Here is a 21,129-nt window from a genome sequence, read left to right as displayed (position 1 = left end):
CATGAACAAGAGTGATCTGTGCAGAACCAGTGTTTAACGCTTTGCTTTATAGTTGTCTAGATTCTTTTCTATAGAGATAATTAAAATGCACACACACACACACACACACACACACACACACACACACACACACACACGGGATTGTATTATGTAAACCACTTTGTAACTTACTCTTTACATTAAACTTTCTGTGTTAGTGGATATATAAGAGGACTTCAAAAAGTTTCTGGAAAAATAGAATTTAAAAAAAACATGAATCTTTCCATGAAATTTTTGAAGTCCCCTCATATGTCCACAAAGTTGGTTAAAATGACTGCTGAGTCTTCCATTGTGAAGATGTTCTCTGGTCATTAGGAATTTATCATTTCCCACTTTTGCCTTTATAAATTGAGCCCCAATGAACATGCAGATAATGTACCTTCATTCTTCCCAGGCTCTGGTTACAGAGCCATCTTTTCTGTCCCTTTAACCCGTCAACCTTGTTTCCCCCTTAGGGCCTTCACAGGAGCTGTTCCTTCCTGCACAAAGCTCACAAGGCGGCTTCTTCTCATCAGCACGTCAGCCCTGAGCTGTCACCCCAGAGAGCACCTCCCTGGTCCCCCGTGAAGGAGCCTCTCCCTCCAGCCCTCTACCTGTCACCCTATTTTATTTTATATAAGGCACTTATTGCTCTCTAAAATTATCTTACATTTGCTTGCTTGTTTCTGTGTATATTGTGTGTCTTTCCCCATCTAGAGAGCAGCCCCTGTGGGGTCACTGGCCAGGCCTGTGTTGTTCAACTCTGTCTTCAGCACCCAGAGCAGCCTGTGGCACCCAGAAACTCAGCACGCTTTGAACAAGTGAACAAATGAACGACTGCATGCTTGTGCACAAAGCTATTTCCTTAGAATCTCTGCCCAGAAGTAGAATGCCTTGGTCACAGGGCATGTGTGTCCTTAAGGCGTTTGATGTACAGCACCAACCAGTCTAATCTAGGACGGTTCCACCTCACTCTCACCCTGCAGTGCCTGCTGTGCCCGTGTCTCTGCAGTCTCCTCAGCACTGGGTGTTACCATCTCCCTGCGCCACTTCTGCAGTATCTTTATCAGTTTGATAAAGAAGAAGTCACATCTTGTTGTCCTCATTTGAATTTAATAATTACCAAAGTTGAACGTTTTTCATGTTCATTGGTCGTTTGAATTGCTGGTTGATGGCCTTAGCCCGTATTTTGACTAGAATGTTTGTCTTTTTCCCTGTTGCCTTGTAAGAGCTATTTATATATATTCTCTCATACACTTTTTGATAAGCAATTTTTCCCCACTTATCGTGGACATAATTCCCTATATATGTACATCACCCTTTCTAAGAACCAAATAAGCCGTTGTGGAGCCATACCATAATTTACGTGGTTTGTCTTTTTGTTCCTGTTTCCTCATCTATAAAAATCAGACAGTAACCATACCTACTTATATGGTCATTGTGTTAAATGAGTTTCTTACACTCATGATTTAAGGATAGTAAAATATTTAGAGTAGGTCCTGACACATACGTGTCGAATATGTACAGTAAACGTTAGCTATTGCTATTACTGTTAGTCACGTGTAAGGTGAAATCACAAGTGAGCAGAAACTCTTGAGTGGAAAGAGCTTACAAGCAGAGAGCAGAGGATGGAAGCTGATTAACACAGTGGAGGGTGGAGTAGAGTGGACCGCAGAGCAGAGTTGTCTGTGATGGTGGCGGGACAGCGAGGAAAGGTCCATGTGTCCCTCCCATGAAGTCCGCAGAGGTGAGTTGGCCTCCAAGTGAACCAGAAGTGCTCTCTCTTTCTGAGGTCTGGTTGCTTGGATTTTTCTTCGTTTCTGTGTGCCTGCATCGTTAGAGTGCCATTTTCTCCGCCACCCCCCTTACTCAGGTCATCCTTGTTTCTTGTAAGCAAAAGAATGCAGTTGAAACACTGAGCCTTGCCTGAATGTGTGGGGACTTTTAAATTCATTAGGGCTGTTAGCTTAAACTTAGATCTCACAAAATAAGTGAGGCATTTTGGCATAAAAGTTAGTTTCACCGCTTTCTTTAATGCTTCCATCATCAAAGCAAAACTCTCAAAACCTACATGCTTCCAAAGGTGCCTGGAGTGTTCTCTTTTCTGCACCATTCAGTACTGACCTGGTGCCATCCGCTTGCAGCTTCCTTTCACTGCGGTGATGTCTGGTGGGTCTTCAGGGTGGCTCCGAGGGCTTCTTCCTTTCTTTATTCCTCCCGGAATATTCCACATAGGCCTGCGTGTGGCTTATCCACTGCCCCAAAGGCAGGGCCCACAGGTCTCTTGATTTTGGCTTAGGAGGATGACTGTCCTTTCTCGCGCTGCGTAGGCTGACTTGTGCTGCTGAGTGTGAAGAGGGACAGGCAGTGGGTACATGGATCAGAGCTGGGACCTAGCCTCTTCTCTTACCATGAGTGACCCTGAGCGAGTTGGCTGAAGTTCTGTGAGCCCCTTTTTCTCAGCTGTAAACTGGGGAGAAAATAGTAACACTGTTGGGTTGCCGGGAGGATCTGATGAGAAAGTGCACATCGCGTCCTTAGACCAGTACCTCATGAGGGTGAGCGCTCGGCAGGATTGGAATCCAGTCCCACTGCTACCTTTCCCACCTGTCCTGTAACCCAGTGGGATTTCTTTGTCTGATCTCTGGGGTACCTTTACAGCAGGCATGCCTTACAGGCCAGCTGCAGGTTGCCAGCCCCACTGCCCAGTGGGCTCTTCAGGGCTTTCTGAACACACGTTTTTTTCTGTGACCACCCCACAGTGGTCCAGAAGGTGACCTCTGAACTCAAGCCAGAGAAGGAGTCAGAGGCCTGGGCTGTGTGGGACGGAGGCCCAGCCTGGGACCTGAAAGGTTTGTGCAAGTCCTGTCGTGGATTCTGCAGCATGGTGGCCACCATCCCAGGGACTCCCCTGGGTGCTCTTCCTCTGGGCATCTGCAAGTTAACTCTTGGTGGACTCTAGTAGTGGGGAAGACCAGAATCAGCAGCACACGTGGCTTTGGACATTGTCACCTGCTTGGGAACATACTAAGGAGCTAACTGGGACTGAGATTGTGTGGTACTGCTGGGAATGTCCCTAATGGTGGCGATAGTGGGGGTTGTCTAAAAGGAATCATGAGTTCTCATACTGTCTTCCATGACACATTGCCCAGCCCTCTGACTTTCTAAAATTAAAATTTGGTGTTATTTTAGCAAAGAGACGAGTGCATGCACAGTAAAAAATCAAAGAGTGTTAAAAGGCTTAGAAGAAAATATAGCAGCCCCTGCCCCATCTCCTGTCTTCCCCTTTTCACCTCCCAGAGGCATTTCTTCAACTCTTTTAGATTTTCTTCCCCCTCTGGTACTTTATCTTCATATTTCTAAATAATTTGATTATACAGCTTATTTCTTGATTTACCTGTCCTAGACCTTTTGTTCTCTTATAGTCTCTACCCGCATAAGGCAGCATCACAGTTTTTGGTAAATTAATGTTCAGTGTTTACATATTATGGTAATACAAACATTGGTTATCACTGAGTCAAGTACTGCACTAAGACTGTATTTTCTTTCTTACACAACTCTTTATTTTTCTTGAAATTAACCAAATACGTTTCTTTGATTTGCTTAGTTGTTAGGTGCCTATGGGTTTTTATATTACATTTTTAAAAATTTCTTTTTAATTTTTGAATTGATCATTTTTTTCACATAGCTTTGTGCCCATTGTTTTCATTTTTCTAGATGCTCCAGCTCATCTGTCACATGCCCATCCCTATTTCTTCCAAGTGCTCTCCATTCCCTCCCCCAGAGATCACAACCTCCTCCCCTCTGCCTCCTGCCTGGCCTGGGCGTGCCACTGTCGACTCACTGCTGTCCTGTGTGGGCACTGTTTCCTGAGCCTATGGTTTCCTCTTTATTGATTTAACCCCCAATTTTGCTGATGCTTCCTCCAGTAGCTTCCTAAGAAAGGGCCACTGGGAGATCAACTTTGCAAGTCCTTGCACATCTGCAAAGGTCTTTACTCTACCCTCACACTTAATCAATGGTTGGCTTAGGTGTAGAATCCGAGAACTCTTCAGAATTTTGGAGACATTGTTCTCTTGTCTTTTCGTTTCCAGTGTTGTGATTGAGAAGTCTGATGCTTTCTGATTCCCATTCCTGTATATGTGACCTGTTACTTCTCTCTGCAAGTTTTTAAGGTGGTTTCTTTATCCCAAATTTGGTTGAGGTGGATCTTTTTCACTCACTGTGCTAGGATGCTCAGGACCTCTTCAGTACAGAGGCCCGCCCTCCCCTGCATTGTTTATTTTAAAATCTCTTTCTGGAACTTTTGTTAGTTGGATCTTGCATTGATCCTTCAGTTTTTCTTTTCTATAGTTTATCTCTTCATCTTTGTATTTTACCTTCTGGAAGAGTTCCTGAACATTCTCTTCCAGTATTTTTTTTTTTTTTTTAATTTTTAAAATTTTAGCTATAACTTTTTAATTTCTAAGCTTTTTTATTGTTCTCAAAGTATTCCTTTTTTAAAAAAGTTTTCACATTATTTTGTTCTTGTTTGGTGGATGCAATATATTCTCTTATCCCTCTGAGGATTTTAATTATAGGCTTGGTTGTGTCTTCCTTAGATTTCACTGTTTCCTCCTACTATCTGTGCTACCTTAAAGTTTCTTTTTTCTATTCCTCTTTCATGTTTGAGACTCTCTCTACTGCCTGGTGATCCTTTGTTGGCGGTTGATACTTAGGAGCGAGGCACTGGCTCATGGGTTGGAGCTCTGTGGGGGTGGCCTCTGTGTCTGGTGGGCTGCATACGAGGGTGATGGCAGCAGGAAACTGGCACTTGTAACGGGAGACCCCCAGTCTGTGTGTGCTGGGCTGCTTCTGTCCCTCTTCAGCCTCTCCAGAGACAAATCCTTCAATATGCAGGGATATTAGGGGAGAGGTCTTTGGCTGCCCAGGTGCCAGAGGCAGGAAGGAGCATGAGCCAGGGTGGTGGCAGGGAAGGATGTCCCACCACTCAGTATACATAGGTGACCCCCTGTTTTCACTCTGGGGTCATACCCCCTCCTCCACCTCCTTTCCCACCAGGTTGGTGTTCTGGAGTCCTGGTTTCCTTTTTGCAGAAAATACATCTGAAAGGGGAGTGGGAATCTGAGATTCTAACCACTTTGTTTATGGACCTTGTTCCAGTCTGCCTGTTTCAGCCCTAAAGCTACATCCACCTCCCAAGGGGCGGACAGCAAGGGCAGGATAAACATTACCAAGTGTGTCATTTGTGTTTGAAAGGCCAGATTTAGTCCCTGAGATGGGGAAGGAATCCCAGAGGACCAGAGGTCGGAGCTGAGCCCTGTGGGACAATTGAGGAATTCTTGAATCATCCTGATGTAGTGTGACATCACCTTAAAGACTTGGTTCGATGTCAGACCAGACATCCTCATTTTTAGTGTAGAAATGCTCGCGCCATCTTTGCGTGTGCCCACCAGTGAGTTCTCACGCTCAGACGGGCACTTTGCATGTGCAGCATCTCCTCTAACCGTGTCAGTGACCCCCAGGGTAAGGGCAGCATGTCCACTTTACTGATGAGGAGGGGACTTGCTGAAGCCATTGGGTTTCAAGTCCAGGTCTTCTCTGAGTTTCATGCTGCCTGTGCTGCATATAGAGCATTTGGTCCCCCACCCACAGGCCACCTCCCTGCAGCCTTCCTGATCCCAGAACCTGGGCTGGCTGCTCAGTTTGTGAGCTCCTTTGGCCGGGCGGGAGGGTGTGGCGTTTTCAGATTAGTCTCTGCCTTGAATTCGTTGTGGGAGCTTCTCTTCTCTTCGTACTGTGGCTGCAGCCACCTGCTTCACAGATCATTAATCTTATAGATCGTTAGCTCGTCCGACTTGGGATGGGAGGAATTTTTGTTATTAAGCACCTTTATGTGACTGGATTGGGAAGAAGCTGTTGGGTATGTCTTATTGCTGCTGTAGGAAAGGTAAGGCTGGAGATGCTCCTGGGGAGCGGGACCCAGCCTCGCATTCCTCCCACCAGGTCCTGGTGTGCATGTGGCTCAGGCTTCCAGAGGCTCTGTTGCGGGAGTGGGGCTTCCTCTCTTCTCCCTCCTCACCTCGTCTGGGCTCCCTCTTGGTGCTATCACACACACTTTCACTTAATGGAAAATGAGTTGTGGCCTCAAGGCAAAGCTGGGCCTTTGGTGGTCTGTTTTTCATGCTTTTCAGACAAGGGATGGAACTCTCTAACTGCTGGGAGGGGTTTGGGGGTAGTCTCAGAGAAAGGGGCCAGTCCACACTGCAGGCTTTTTCCCTTTACATTCTCATATCAAGGTGCCTTCTCATCTAGAAAAAAGAAGATTCCAGCAGTGTAGTGGGAGGAGGGAATCATCTTTTTCAAACTCTGCAAATGATAGCCTTGAGTTAGAACGCACCCCACCCCTCAGTGGGATTTCCGCATATTCATCCGAGCCCTCTGGACTCCCATCCTGGTCCAGTGGAAGGTGAAAGATGCAGCTCTCTGTCTTCCAAGGCAGCCTGTGGTTCTCCAGCCTTAGAATGTTCTGTAGACTATTTTTAAAAGTTTATCAGAAATTATGTATTTATTCTAGAGGGACCATATAGGTTGCCTATTTCCTTGCTCTTACAGCATCCTTTTTTTTTTTTTTTTTTTTACATATTAATGATTCTGAAATTGAGATGCATCTTAAAATAGGTATGTATGTTTTGGTATGTATTATTTCTTTTTGTGTGTGAAGCGTGTTCCTTAAATCCATAGATGATTCCCCAAATTACTGTTTCCTAGAACTGAGGAAATACAGTAAAAAGTACAGGATGGGGGACAAAAATCTTTCAAAACATGGAATTCATGAGAGAAAACAAGAAAAAGGGGCCCTTGGTGGTAGAAAAGCTGAAACCATTGCCTTAAGTCTCATGTTTTCCTACAAACTGTGTGTGTGACCATTATGAGAAAAAATGCTGACGAGGCCTGATCTCCATTCCATCATGTTTCTTTCCATGGGGGTGATATTCTTGGAACAAACAGTTCCTAAAATTATTCCCATGCCATTCCTCCTTCAGCTTTCAGGTCAAATATATTTGCATGTTTAGCATAAGAACCTTTCTTTTCCTGTTGTTGTATTTGCTAATTTACAATTGTTTGGTTTGAAAAACAAGCATTTTCCTCTTGCTGGCTGGCATGTTGGCTTTTCTGAGGCAGCCTCGGAGAGCGTGGCTGTGGTGGGCACTAGGAATGTCCTGGGGAGCCTGCACATGCTGGGCCAGGGTGCCCCAGCCCCTGCACCGCTGCCCAGCCACGGGACAGTCAGAGGCTATGATGTGCCACGTGGTCTGTGGCGCTCTGTACAGAGTCTCTTGGTATGTGCGCTGGATGGGGCTGAGTCCAGGAGGTTTTTGTGTAAAGAATGGAGGTGCCTTCAGCAATTTGTCAGAATAGTTGGGTGCTTGTCAGATCAAGGACTGGATCCCAAAGTCTAAGCCTCGAAAGGACAGCCAAGAAGTCAGAAAGTGAACTGCTGAAGACCCCCTTCAGAGTTTATCCTGAAACATGGTGCTGCTCCCTACATCTTCCTGGACGCTCCCCTTTGTGTCCTGGTGTGGAAGGTGTGGAAGGCTGATTAATACCGTTACAGGGATGCGATGCTGATGATATTGTCATATTGGGCTGCTGAGTGAGAAAACAGATCATGCCCAGATCATCTATTAATAAGCAGTCTGGAAAGAAATGGGAAGAAAATACCATCCTCTTCTAGCCTTTCTTCTCCTCCTCTCCAATCTCCTTGTAAACTTTTTGCACAGTGCATGGACCTTCATGCTAATACCCAGCCCAGTACACAGGTCCTTTGAGAGTCAAAGCAAGGGTGGCTTCATCCTTGATCATTTCCTAGGGGAGAATTTCTACAGCTGTATATGAACAAAAGACTTCTTAGTGAGACTAGAAATAAGGAACTGAGTCTTTTTAAAATTTTTCTATCATGACCCAGTTTTTGACCTTGACTACCACTTTCAGGGTTTGTACCAAGAAACTGCAGGATGGAGCAAATTTTCCTGACCCCCCTTCCCCAAGTCCCCAGTAGAATTCCATTGACTGAAGCACCCTGACTAACCCAAGGGTCCTAGAGCAGGAAGCTGTGTCAGTCCCACCACAGGCAGTGCCCCTCCTAGGTGACATTTCACACCCCACTGGACTTTTTTCTTCACCCCGCACCATCCCCCGAGTAAGTGGTAATGAGCAGCTTAATGTGCTGACTTCTCTAGTCCCTTCTTTGTCCATTACAACAAAAGTTGCTCTTTTCTCATTAGAAGCATTTTTGTCAGGGTGTCTTTAATCAATGGCTTCCCCAGGGACAATATTTTTAGAAGTTGTATTTTTCACACTCCCGTTTTCCCCTTTTGGAAATTCTCTTCCCTATGCCTAGTGAAATGAACTAATGAGATGCCATGAGAGTTCGGGCCAGTGTTAATTGGAACAGGTACGGAAGAAGCAGCTCACACACCTCCCAGTCCATCTCACCTTACCTGCGGTCCTTTTTCTGTCTCTCTGGTGTAGGTTGCACAGACGGCAGATGGTGTGGACGCTGACCTCTGGAAAGACGGCTTATTTAAATCCAAGGTTACCAGATACCTGTGTTTCACAAGATCATTTTCCAAAGAAAATGTAAGTCTAGTAGTTGTTTCCATTTGCTGAGTGAGCATAAGTAATTTACATTCCTGTTTGGAATTTCCTCGTTTTTTTGGTTGTGGTTTATTTTCATAGCCATGTTAATTTATCTGTGGTTTTAGTGAACTGGGTAGAATCAGCAGCTAGTGCTGTTTCATTTATTAACAGTATTATTAACCATGTACCCAAGTGTACAGTGAATTCCATTAAAATGTGTTCTCAAAAGGAAACCAGGAAATTTCTATCAAAGCTCTTATTTGCCTACCCTTCCTCCAAGTGACAAATCACAGAGTAGTATGATGTGAGAGTTTTCCGGTAGAGCTGGATTTACTGCTGGCCAGCAAATGGCAGCATAGCTCAGAGGAGGACCTGCACGGTCCCCTGGCCCACAGATGGGCCTTATTTCCAGAGTGCCTTTTTCTTTTTCTCTGAGTCTCTATGGGACATATGATATTTCATCATTTTTGTAGGTAGGTGTTCACATGTACAGATTTCTCTTAGTGTGCTGATTTTTAGTTCTTGGGTCCATAAATTAGGAAACTTTAAAGGTATCTACTAAGACTTTTCCAATAGGATGTCTGAATGGATGGCTTAGAACTAAGGGAACTTGCTTTAGTGAGTCTGTACTCTGTGTGAGATCTGTCCTCGGCACTCCACAAATACACCTTGTTCCATCCTCAGACAAGCTCTCCAAGTCTTGTCTCCTTCCCATAAAGGAAGAAACTGAAATCCGAGAGTTCACAAGCCTGTCCAAGTTCACAAGCCTGTCTTCCCTGCTCCCAATAGGGAGCAGATTTCCATTTTCAGGGGTGACATTTTATTTTTGGCCTAAATGTTATTGTCTCTTTCTGATGCAAATATTTGTTTTTGGAAATATTTTTATTAATTTATTTTTATCAATTTTATTATAACAGTCATATGTGTTCATGGTTAAAAAACAAAACAACTTCAAACAGCTTCATTCAGAAGTGTGAAAGGGGAGAAGTAACAGTCTCTCTCTCCTCCCCTGCCTGGGGGGAGGCACAGGGGCCTATCACTGGGTCCTTGTGTATTCCTTCAGCATCCCCTGAACGTAGACCATCACACTGTTCTCTGGCTTGCAGTCTCTTCCACCAGCCCGTTCCTATTGTTTGTTGATAATTCTTTGTTAGGAGAATTATTCCTACTGTATTCAGGACTGGGGGAGAAGTCACTCCTTTAATTTTTCCCCCTAATTACAAGAGTAATGTATGCTCATTATAAAGTACAGAGTTTATGATGGAGTAGGGGAAATTCCTGGCATTAAACACTGGAAATCTTTTTAATACAGGCTTTTGAGTGCATTTTAAATACCAGAAAGGTGGCAGCTGAGCTAAAGAGTAGACGCCTGCACTGTGAGCTTGTAATGAGTCTGCGCAGGTCCCTCAGGCTCACCAGGAGCAAGTCCGAAGGCAGCGTTGCCTTTCCAGACGTGGGGCTCATGAGGTTAGAGTAGCCCCCGTCACCCCATCCTCCCCACCCACACCCACACCTGCACTCCCCCAGCCCCTTTGTCCCTGGAGCTTACCTAAACTCTTTTTTGAGATTTTTTTCTATTTTTAGCGTTTGTCACCTCTGTTCTGTCCATTGACTACAACTTTCTGCAGAAGGTAACATATTTACCAAGGCTCAGGGCTGTAAGGAGGAACTCTGAGGATTTGAACTAACTCCTGCTCACACCCTCTCTCCACCCAGCGGTTTCCTGGTGTTCATTCCTGATCTCTGTTCAGGCTTCACATTTCCTGACCAAAGAAGCTTTAGTTCAAAACTATGGCCTTGGAGGACAGCCATGATCTCTGTGACCATTTCTGGTTTTTGTTTGTGCATTGCATTTTCCCCCGAAGGCTGTGGTGTATTGGTGCTCTAGGCCAGAAAAGGCCCTGCATCCCTTGGGTGGGGATAATGACAATCTAAACATGACAAAGAGAAGTCACTGGGGCTTGTTAGGTTTGAGTGTCATGGGTAAGCGTATTAGAGAAAATGCATTGGTTTTGGCAACATTCGTGGAAAATCAAACATGTTTATTGGGTGTGATGAAGGGATGTAAGAGGACAGGGCAGCAGGGGAAACCTGTGCTTTAATCTCGAAGCAGTGGGGGAAATAGGTGTGCTTTGTTTTCAGAAGAAGAATGAATGGATCATGGGATCCAAAAGATCAAATCAAGGGATCAAATTTCGTTTAGGAACAAACCAAGGGGCCCACCGGCCGGGCCAGGAGTAGAGTAGGAATCAGGCGTATTTTATTGTTACAGCCAGTCTGTCCTGGCACTGCAGTCTGAGTGAAGACTTTGCAGAGCATAATTTTTTACAACTGCACAGGAGGGATATAGGATCTCAAGACTGGACAGATTCTTAATTAGGTGACTTGTGACTCCCCACAGGTAGGAGTTTGGGGAGACTCCTTTGGAACCAAAATTCCTTTTCTCCAATAATGCTATTAATACAGAAACCTGGCTTTGGAGTGACATTGCTTCCTGGGGAAGGATCGAGATTAATTGCACTTTTCATGCCCTGTACTTTCTGCATTACCTGTAATAATAATGTACATAGATTAGGTAGGGAGGATATTAAACAGAAGGATTTATGAACATTTGAATATTAAGTTGGTTATCTGTGGCTACCTTAAATGCAAGGTTGTCAAAAATAATTACAGTATACTAGCAAATACTGGCTACCAGAGACAATATAAATACCCTGAGTCAGTGCATATTGGGCTTTTGGCATGAATCATTTGCTCAACAAGGATTGGGAATACGTTCTTCATATTTATGAGGAGGAAATGAAAGAGAGCACAGATGGGGGAGGGGAGAGGAACAAGCAGAATTAATGGTGTCGCAGACCTACTGTATTAAACCCAGCACAGCGCAGCCCGTGTGAGGAGGGACCACACTCAGGCTGCAGGAAGCTTTGATAGTGCAGCCTCCCGCTTTGTATGCATGGGAGGGTTTTTTGATGCTTTTTTTAATGGCTGTACTGCTGATGTTCTGGTTTTATGATCAGGGACGTTTGTAGAGAGTGTGGAGGGTGAGGTCGCTAAGTGGTTTGCAGTTGACTTCTGTAAAACCCTGCTTGTCAAGTAGAAGACATTTGAGAAGGATATTGATGAATGCCCATCCATCTACAGGGCAGAAAACATGCCCAGTTGTTAATTTCTCAATGCAGAAAGCAGTGATGACATGGAAAAGCAACTGCCATGAAAAAAAATTATGATAGATTTGATCAGGCGATTCTGAAAGCAGCTGATGTTTGCGAGTTAGTTAACGGTTCAAACCCTTCCTATGCGGTCAGAGATTTATTCTATTTTAGGGAGGGTTCCACTTCCCACTTGCTGCGGCGCACTGTACATTGTCTTCCTGAGACCCAGCTACCTGAAAAGTACTAATATTAAATTGTTGGCAAGTACAGTAGTTCTGAGAGAAAGAAACGGTTTCATGATGGCAGTGCCACAGAAACACTGGACGCAGGTTACACTTGCCACTTCGACCTTCATAGTTAAATCCCAAGAATTTATTTCATCTGTGTACTTTTTATTCATAATGTATTTCTTAAATATCCTTTCACTATTTCCATTAATATAGTTAAAATTTGCCATCCAATTGGATTTCTGACTCTGAGTGGTCCACCCAGTTGAAAAATGTACCAAAAAAACATTAATTTATTTAGCAAATAATTACTGAGTACCTCCTCTGTGGCAAGAACTATGCTAGGCTTGGATTTACAGTAGGAACAGAAATAGTTTTGTCTCCATGAATCTTAAATTCTAGTGGGGAGACAGATAATAACAACCTCACAAATATATGATTGTAAGTTATATGAAGGAAAAAAGAGAGTGCCAAGAGAGAATATAGCACTGGCACTGTGCAGGTGGAGGTGAGGGTCTTGGCTCCCCATGCACAGAGGTGAAGGTAGATGCTCTTCTTCTCTAAGCAAGACAGGAACAATGGCCTACATTGCTGCTGAGGGTAGAGTGATGGGCTAACCAGCTAGATGTTTGTCCAGGGATGCAGAACAAGCAAACTGAAAGCATTCTCATGCTAGGCTTTGGGGGATGAGGTGCTTCTGGAAAATGGGTGTGCAAAGTCTGTTGCTAGTATCCTAACAGGAGAGCTTTGGGATCGGAACCCATAATTCTTTCCTTAACTGGCTCTGACTAGAGAGAGGGGGAACTAAGCTGCAGATTACTCCAAAGACTTTAATGAAATCTCCAAGGTGGCCCCACATATTTAAGTTGTAGGGGTAGACATCTTTAGAGCTCATTTCCAACTTGAAATGTGGGCTGCAAGTGCTGGCGTGTTTGCAAAGAATTCTCCTTCACAATTACAGAATGGTGTACTGGCTTTTGAAAGATAAAGATATTCTCACACCAGTTCCAGAAACTGCACATTGTGGACCCCAGATACTACCACTAAGTAGAAACTTTAAGAGGCCCTTGTGCATGTCATTTTAGAAGATGTGTAATATTAAGGCTGTAGGGCTTTCACTCTGTATTAGTTTATGATTCTTGGGATTTTGCAAAATGTATCTAGCAACTGAAATGTGTGTCAGTATGCAGACTGTTATCACTTAGGACTGTGATTGGTTCCCTGTAGTGGTTCCCTGTTAGGTTTAGATGCTGCTCTCCCCCTACAGCAAGTGCTCCAGGAATTTGTTCCTGTACTGGCCCTGAGATGTGGTGCTCAAGGCTGAGTGGCAGCTTGGTCCAGGGACTTGTGAGCACAGCTGCCCTCTGCTGGGTTATGTCTACACTGTCTCCTGGGTTGCTCATCTGGCTAACTAAGGCCACATTGGAATGAGTGGCTTTGAAGTTCTGCAAATGAAACTCCTTCCCGGGAGCCACCGGTCCCTCTGTAACCACTGGGGAACATTAAGTGTCACCTACTCTAATTAGCCTGCTGTCACAGAGCTGCACAAGTCATTGTGTTAAATATGCATCTTGAAGCCAAAATGGCATACCTACCACAGGCGTGTTCAGATTAATAGTCTGTATCTCTTTTCTTTCTTCCCAAGAGTCATTTGGGGAATGTGTTAGTGGATATGAAGCTCATTGACATCAAGGACACTCTGCCGGTGGGTTTCATCCCAATTCAGGAGACAGTGGACACACGTGAGTCATTCTTTACTACCACTCATCACAATGAGGGTTTTCTTCCTCCAGGAATATTTTTTTTTAGGTATTTCTTATGTGCATTTTTCTTCAGAAACATTTTACATTTTAGGAGTCTTTACTACACACCCATGAATAAACTCTGCTGTTTTTGATGCGTGTCCAACTTGGTTCTCCAAGGAGTTTGCAGAGTGTTCTGGGTAGTGGCATGTAAATGAGCAGAATGTCCCTTTCTTTTAGAATGGTGCTCCCTGCCGAATCAGTTCACTCAGGAATGGATGATGAGAACAATTATGACGATGAGGCCAATTATAGCTTGTCTTTTGTCCACCTTCTGGTATTGCTGAAGCCAAGCTTGGCACAAGACCCAGGAGCAAAGGGAGAAAAAAAAAAAAATCAAAAGATGGCCAGGGAATACAAGTGCGATAATGTGACCATTTTGGGCTCTTACAGTAAATAAGAAAAGTGAGAACCCAAAAGACTACAAATTAGAGTGCACAGGATTCTAATTTGACCAAACATTCTGACCATTGAGCAATGCTGAGCAGGAGCCTGAAGTGCTTTGAGGTTCCTGTCCTGCATATCAGTTATTAAATAGTGCTGGAAAACATCTGGATATTTGAGCTTCTCATTTTGATGTAATGTAACTTAACTCATTTTATTTTTAACTTCTTGTGAGCCAGCTTTGGGATATCCACAACAGGGAAGCAATGAATAAAAAACAAGTACAGAGAATCCTTTCTTTATGACACGTGGTTCATTTATGAAATTCTGTATCTCATTCTTTGTACTACATTATTTTTCCAGTTAGCCCCTTTTTGGACCCACTACTTTTTGCTGTTTTCTTACTAGCAAAGACCAGACTTTCATGTAGGCCAGATGTTTCATATCTACAAAGACCCAACATAACTGTTATTTTAATGAAACAAGTAGATCCCATTGTGTAGCAGATTTTTATTTTCTTGATAGTCTCCTCTCTTTTGGACATTGGGTTGCTTTTAGTTGTTTGGTACTGTATGTGTTAGCTAGCAATTGTAATAACTGATATTTAGCCTGTGTTTACTTGTATGCTAGACCCTGTGATAAAAACTTTACATACCTGATTTTTATGTAATCTTCAGAAGACCCCTGTTTAGAGATGGGTGTTATTTTACCCATTTCACAGTATCTACTTAGGGATCAAAGAACTTAGCCAAGGTCACATGTCTAGAAGTAGGGGAATGACTAGAATACACAAACAAGTCAGACTCCAGCCACACTTTTAACCACAATGCCAACACTGGAAGAGCATGTGTGTAAGCTCCTTTTACAGGTAGATTTTATATATTTATGTATAAGGGTTTTTTGGTAACAGCTTTATTAAGATATAGTTTATGTATCATATAGTTCATCCATTTAAAGTGTACAGTTCAGTGGTTTTTGGATATTTACAGAGTTCTGCAACCATTACCACAATCAGTTTTAGAACATTTTCTGACCCCAGAAAGAAACCCTGTCCCCATTAGCACTCACTCTCTATTTCCCCCCAACCCTCACCTCCCCACCCTGCCAGCCCTAGACAACCACCAATCTACTTTCTATATAGGTTTGCCTATTCCGGACATTTATATCTTTGATCCATTTTGAGTTAACTTTGTGTATGATGTGAGATAGGGGTCCACCTTTATTCTTCTGATTCTGAACATCCAGTTGTCCAGCACTACTTGTTGAAAAGACTGTTCTTTCCCCCACTGAGCTGTCTCAGCATCCTTATTGAAAACCAATTGACCATAAGTGTGAGTGTTTATTTCTGGACTCTTCTTTTGATCTACATGTCTTTCCTGATGTAAGTACCACACAGTCTTGACTGCTGTAACCTTGTAGCAAGTTTTGAAATCTGGAAGTATAAGCTGTCCAACTCTGCTCTTTTTCAAGTTTGTTTTAGCTATTCTGGGTTTCTTGAATTTCCATATGAATTTTAAGATTCACTTTGTCAATTTCTGAAAGAAGCCAACTTGGGTTTTAGTAGTAATAGTGTTGAATTTGTAGATCATTTGGGTATATATAGATTTTGAATGATTTCCTTATGATAAGTTTCCAGGTGCTTGAGGCTACTGGTTTATAGGTCCTCTACAGTCTGCCCCCAACCTTCCTCTTCATATATAGTCCTCATCTTCACCCTGCAATTTACTCAAACCACGTGTCTCACTGTTCTCTCTTCACTGTCTTTTCTTTCCTGACTCTAGGTGTTTCCTTTACTGTCTTCCCTGCCCTTTCCCTCCACTCTGAATGCCCCTAACCCTGTATCTTTCAAGGGTGGGCATCAGTGTTCCCATCTGCTTGAAACAGCCTCTGCTACATTCCAGTTTGAAGCAAGCTCGCTGTCCTCTCCATAAATAGTCCGCTTAGATTGATGAGGGCCTCGTGTTGGCCAGCCACTGCAGGCTTCAGGATATAAGGTCGAATAAGATACTGGCCCTGGCCCCAAGGAGCATCATCTAGTGGGTGGCCTGGGCCTGAAAATAAGGAATTGCCTGCAGCCCAATCAGGGAGGGCTTCCTCTCTCCTGCCTTCTTTACTGCTTGCAGCGCACCTGGTGCAGCACACATGTGAGAAGTAGTAAGGTGAGCACACCTAAGTCACACTGGTGGGAAGCCGAGGGAGGTGACCAGTCCTGCCTCTGAGCGCCTGCCCTTGCCTCTGTTAGCACACACTGCAGCTTTGCATAGGGGGGTGTCAGACTCCGCTAGTATTCAGTCTGACTCTGCCGCTTACAGCTGTGGGACGCTAGGCAAATCACCTCACCCTCCTGGGCCTTGGTTTCTTCATCTGTCAAATGGGAGGAATATTACCTGTCTCATAATGTGGCTCTTGGCTTGCGTTATAGCCATTTATAAGTTTTCTTCATGCCTTTGCTGTTGATCTCTCTCTTGGGAGCAAAATCCGAGTTTAATTCATCTTTGAATCACCTAAGGTACCTATACACATGGTGCCTTGCTTATAGGACGGCCTCAGTGAAGATCAGCTTTATTACTCTCTGTTGCCAAATTAACTTCCAGAAATACCAGTTCACAGTGCCATCAGTGATACAGGCTTGTACCTGTATTCCACAGGCCTGCCAGCATAGGTTGTCAATTTTTTATTCAGTTTTACCATTTTAATTGTATTTAATTTTCACTTCCTTGTTTATTAGTAGGACTGAACGTTTTCACAAGTGTTCGCTTGCTCTTTTTGCTTATTCTTATATGAATCGTCTGCTCAAGAACTAAAATTGCCTTGTAGACTTCTATTAATTTCCCACTTCTCCCCTGTGCTTTTCATAGTTTTAAAACTTGCATTGGTGTTCGTTTTTGACAATTAACTGACTTATAATGTCTTTATATTGATGCACGGTAGAGCCACAATAGATTTCCCATTCTACATTTTCCTCTCAGTTAGCCTACATTTTCCAACCAGTTAAATGAGGCGGCAAGGGCTGAGTCTTGTCTGGGCCAGTGGTCTGCTTGCTGTGCGGCCCAGTGGTCCTGGTTGGGAGCTACTCCCCCAGGACTGGGGGTGCATCAGTTGCAGTCCTGTCCGTGGGTGTTCTGAGGTCAGGTCCTGTGCTCTCCATCAGGTGCATTATCACACCAGAGGGGAGCCTCTACATTTCCACTCATAGGGTCATTTCCTGGAGCCTTATCCAGGGATCAGGAGAGAACCCAAGCTAACCAGATAAACATGGTCAGCTCTGTGTCACTGAGGGTATTTAAGGCTCTGATTTTATAAAGTCGGCCAAAAAGATGAGATTCCTGCAATTAATTCAAAATGCAGTTTCTTGTAATTCGTATAGCACTTAAAAACTGTTTTGGTAAAGTGCTGTGTACTTTCTCTGTGTTCATTAACATGACCGAACACATGTCTATTGACTATATAGAATATGTTTACTTAAAATTAGGCCTGCTTAAGCATGTATAATTAGTGGCTCCATCTCTTACCCCAAGTTTGCTATAGATGGGGGAATGGAGCTGAGTGCAGCATGGCCAAAGCAAGTGGAATACCTGCTTTGTTTACCAAAGTAAATTTCGTTTACTTTGAGGAAAGTTTGCACCATCCTCGCCCTTTCAAAGGCTGACTATATCAGCTAACAATTTTTAAAGGTGCAGAATTTCTATAGACGCCCCGCCCCCACCCTAGACCCTGGTATCATCCTTGCCTTGTTAGGTACAAGGTTTGGGGTCTGGATTCAGGACATTGTTACACACAGCTCGTAGATCTGATCTAGCCCTCAGTATCCAAACCTGAGGGAAAAACCCGCAAAGTTTCTGAGTTTCCATCTGGCTCTTTAGAAAACAACCCCCCACCCCAGTAACAACAACAAGATGATACCTCTGATTCTATCCCACCCCGAGTCACCCCAGTAGACTCTGCGGGCAGGGCTGCCTTTCTCTCATTCCGCACCTCGATTTGAATGTGCTGTTGAATGTGCTTATTTCCTGTCGCAGAACTGAAAGGTTTTGGAAGTCAGCACCAAGCACGGACATAGATTATGGACTAGAGACTTACTTGTAATAATGATGGTAAGATCCCTGTGGCTATTCTTGACTGAGCACTTACTGTATGCCAGGTTTCCGGCTAAGTGACTCATGTGTTATCACATTACATCCACCTGATGTCCCTGTGGGGTAGTGTTTCATGAACTCCCTTTACAGATAATGAAACCAAGGTTCAGAGAAATTAACTAACTTGCCTAAGGCCACAGTGCCAGAAAATGGTGGAGTTGGGATTTGAACCCAGATCCATCTGGCTCATGCATTGAATGGCTACAGCTGATTGAAACTCAGGTTTAAAAGCACAAATGAACAAACAAAAAACACGTCATTGGTCACCACTAGAGGTTACTAGGGCACCAGCTCATTACCCTAAGACTTGGTAAGTGAAAGAAAAGAATCACATTCTTATCACTCCCTTTCCTGTGCAAAACCTATTTCAGGGAGACCAAATAGTTAAACAAAAGTTATTTTTTGTATAGAAGAATTCCAGCTAACAAATGCAGAAGGAATGACAGAATTAGAAAATTACCATTTTGAGGGCTGGCCCGTGGCTCACTTGGGAGAGAGTGGTGCTGATAACACCAAGGCCACGGGTTCGGATCCCTATATAGGGATGGCCGGTTAGCTCACTTGGGAGAGCGTGGTGCTGACAACACCAAGTCAAGGGTTAAGATCCCCTTACCGGTCATCTTTAAAAAAGAAAAAAAGAACATTACCATTTTGAAACCTTTATTGAAAGTCTAGATTTTAGCCACAGTTGTCAGGATGAGAAAACTCAGAGAGTGGCAGCTGGGGAACTTTATGACCAAGGTTCCAGGCCGCTACCAGGGAGTGGCACCGATAGACTTCATGCCATAAGAAATGCTTGTGCTGCCTGTGACACATTCTCACCTAAGAAATCTAACCTGGATCTAATTGATCCTTAGCTCTGGCAGTTTACAGGAAACACAGGGGAATGACCCAATTTCTCCAACCTATCGTGCCCTGAAGAAAAAGGGAGCTGGGAGAGGTTGTCAAAGAATAAAAGGGACTTACGAGACTTAATAATCAAATGCAATGCATAGACATTGTTTGGATCTTGAGCCAGACAAACTGACAGTAAAATGACATTTTTGAGATAATGGAGAAAAGTTGAATGGTTATTAAGGAATTTTGTTCCTTTTGTTAGGAAAAAAGTGTCTGTCGTAGGTGCTTACTGAGATGGTGACGGGTGTTGGGATACATTTTAAATACGCCGGCAAAGCTAAAGGGTGAGGGGGGATCAGACCAGCTTGCCCTTGTCAACAGTATTGAACCTGGGTGACGGGAATATGTGGATTCATTCCGCTGTCCTCTGCTTTGGTGTACATTTGAAGATTTCTATAATAAAAAGTAAAAAAGAAAAGACCAAGTGCTGCGATGTGTTTAATAGCTAAGGCATCAGTGTGGGGACCTGCTGGCTTGGGCAGGAGCAGGTTGTGGTTGTGGCCCCTGGATTAACTGAAGAAGTGTGTGAGCTCCTTGGAACCCCTTCTGGGGGGGGGGCGGGGGACACAGTGTCTGAGCCAGGGCCTGAGTGCATAGTGTGGTAACCGATGCCCACCCTGCAGTCACAGCCTGTCCCCTGGAAGACTCATAACTCTTCTGTTGTCCTTTCCTTCAGAGGAAGTGGCTTTTAGAAAGAAGAGGCTGTGCATAAAATTTATCCCACGGGACTCAACAGAAGCTGCGATTTGTGACATTCGGATCATGGGCCGGACCAAGCAGGCCCCTCCTCAGTACACGTTCATTGGGTAAGTCTCAATGACACAGATCTCATCTGCTGCTCTCCACTCACTCCGGGGACAGGATGAAGTCCTAAGAATTTCTGTGCTGTGCCTCTCGGCTGCCTCTGGGCCCCAGCTCCCATTGCTGCCCTTCCCACCCAGTTGCAGCCATCCACCATGCCCAGCCGCCACCTTGCCTGGTTCACGCTGTGGACTCCGTCCTAGGCCTGTCCTTCCCCTGTCCTTCTGTGTCTCTACACTTCAAGCTCCTCTGGGTCCTTCTCAGATGCCTCTGTGAACTTCCCAGGTCTCCACTCTCCACTCTGTTCATTTACCCCACGAAGTCCTGTGGAGCACCTGTTTTCAGCCCCTGGGCTAGGCGCTGGGCCTGGTAGTGAGTGAGGCAGAGGCCCTGCTCTTGAGGGGCTAGTGTTCTGTAAAGAGATACAGCAATAAATAGGAGGATAAAAGAGATAATTTAAGACTGAAGAAAATGAAACATTGATGGAGTGGGGGCTGCTTCAGTCAGGGGGTCGGGAAGGTGACATCTGAGCAGAGACCTAAATGTTGAGAAGAGACCAGCCATGAAGATGAGGAGGCAGAGCCTTCTAGGAAGAGCAGAAGAGTGAGTGTAAGAGGAATGAAAGTGGGAGTGAGTGTGGCATGTTCTGGGAGCAGGAAGTAGCCCCGCGTGGCTGGGACAGGCAAGCAAAGGAAGACATGCTGGGGATGGCGGGGGGGTAGTGGGGCATCGGTGGAACCTGCTGAGACATGATGGCAGTCTGGATTCTATTCCAACCATGCTGGAAAGGCAGTGGAGTCTTCTGAGTTGGGAAGACATGCAAATATTACATGACTGCATGATAATTATTTGTGCAGTCTTTTGGTCTGGTGTTTATCTTCCTTGATAAGCAGACTTCTGAGGTCTGGGCCTGTTTGTGTCCTGCTCACCTGGTAGCCTCAATCCCGAGCATGGTCCTGGCTCTGTAGCTGCTTCATAGATCCTTAATACCGTGGAATCTCAGGATTTCTTCTTGAGCTTGTTTGATTGTAAGTAGCAGGAAACTCAACCCATACTGGCTTTTTTT

At 44.4% G+C, this 21,129-nt stretch overlaps 1 protein-coding gene across 2 annotated transcripts in view; it reads left to right on the top strand.

The window, feature by feature from the left end:
• The window catches only part of MVB12B (multivesicular body subunit 12B), a 181,965-nt gene that overhangs the window by 57,779 nt on the left and 103,057 nt on the right, over window positions 1-21,129 (top strand). For both annotated transcript variants that reach the window (XM_063081985.1, XM_063081984.1), the window contains 3 exons: window positions 8,554-8,661; window positions 13,689-13,785; window positions 19,939-20,068. In XM_063081985.1, coding sequence (XP_062938055.1) covers window positions 8,554-8,661; window positions 13,689-13,785; window positions 19,939-20,068 — 335 coding nt within the window. The remainder of the gene's footprint in view (window positions 1-8,553; window positions 8,662-13,688; window positions 13,786-19,938; window positions 20,069-21,129) is intronic.

This window comes from Cynocephalus volans, chromosome 17, assembly GCF_027409185.1.
Source record: "Cynocephalus volans isolate mCynVol1 chromosome 17, mCynVol1.pri, whole genome shotgun sequence".
Taxonomy (NCBI): domain Eukaryota; kingdom Metazoa; phylum Chordata; class Mammalia; order Dermoptera; family Cynocephalidae; genus Cynocephalus; species Cynocephalus volans.
Note: the sequence above shows the minus strand (reverse complement) of the source record. Positions and strands in the feature narration are given on the sequence as shown.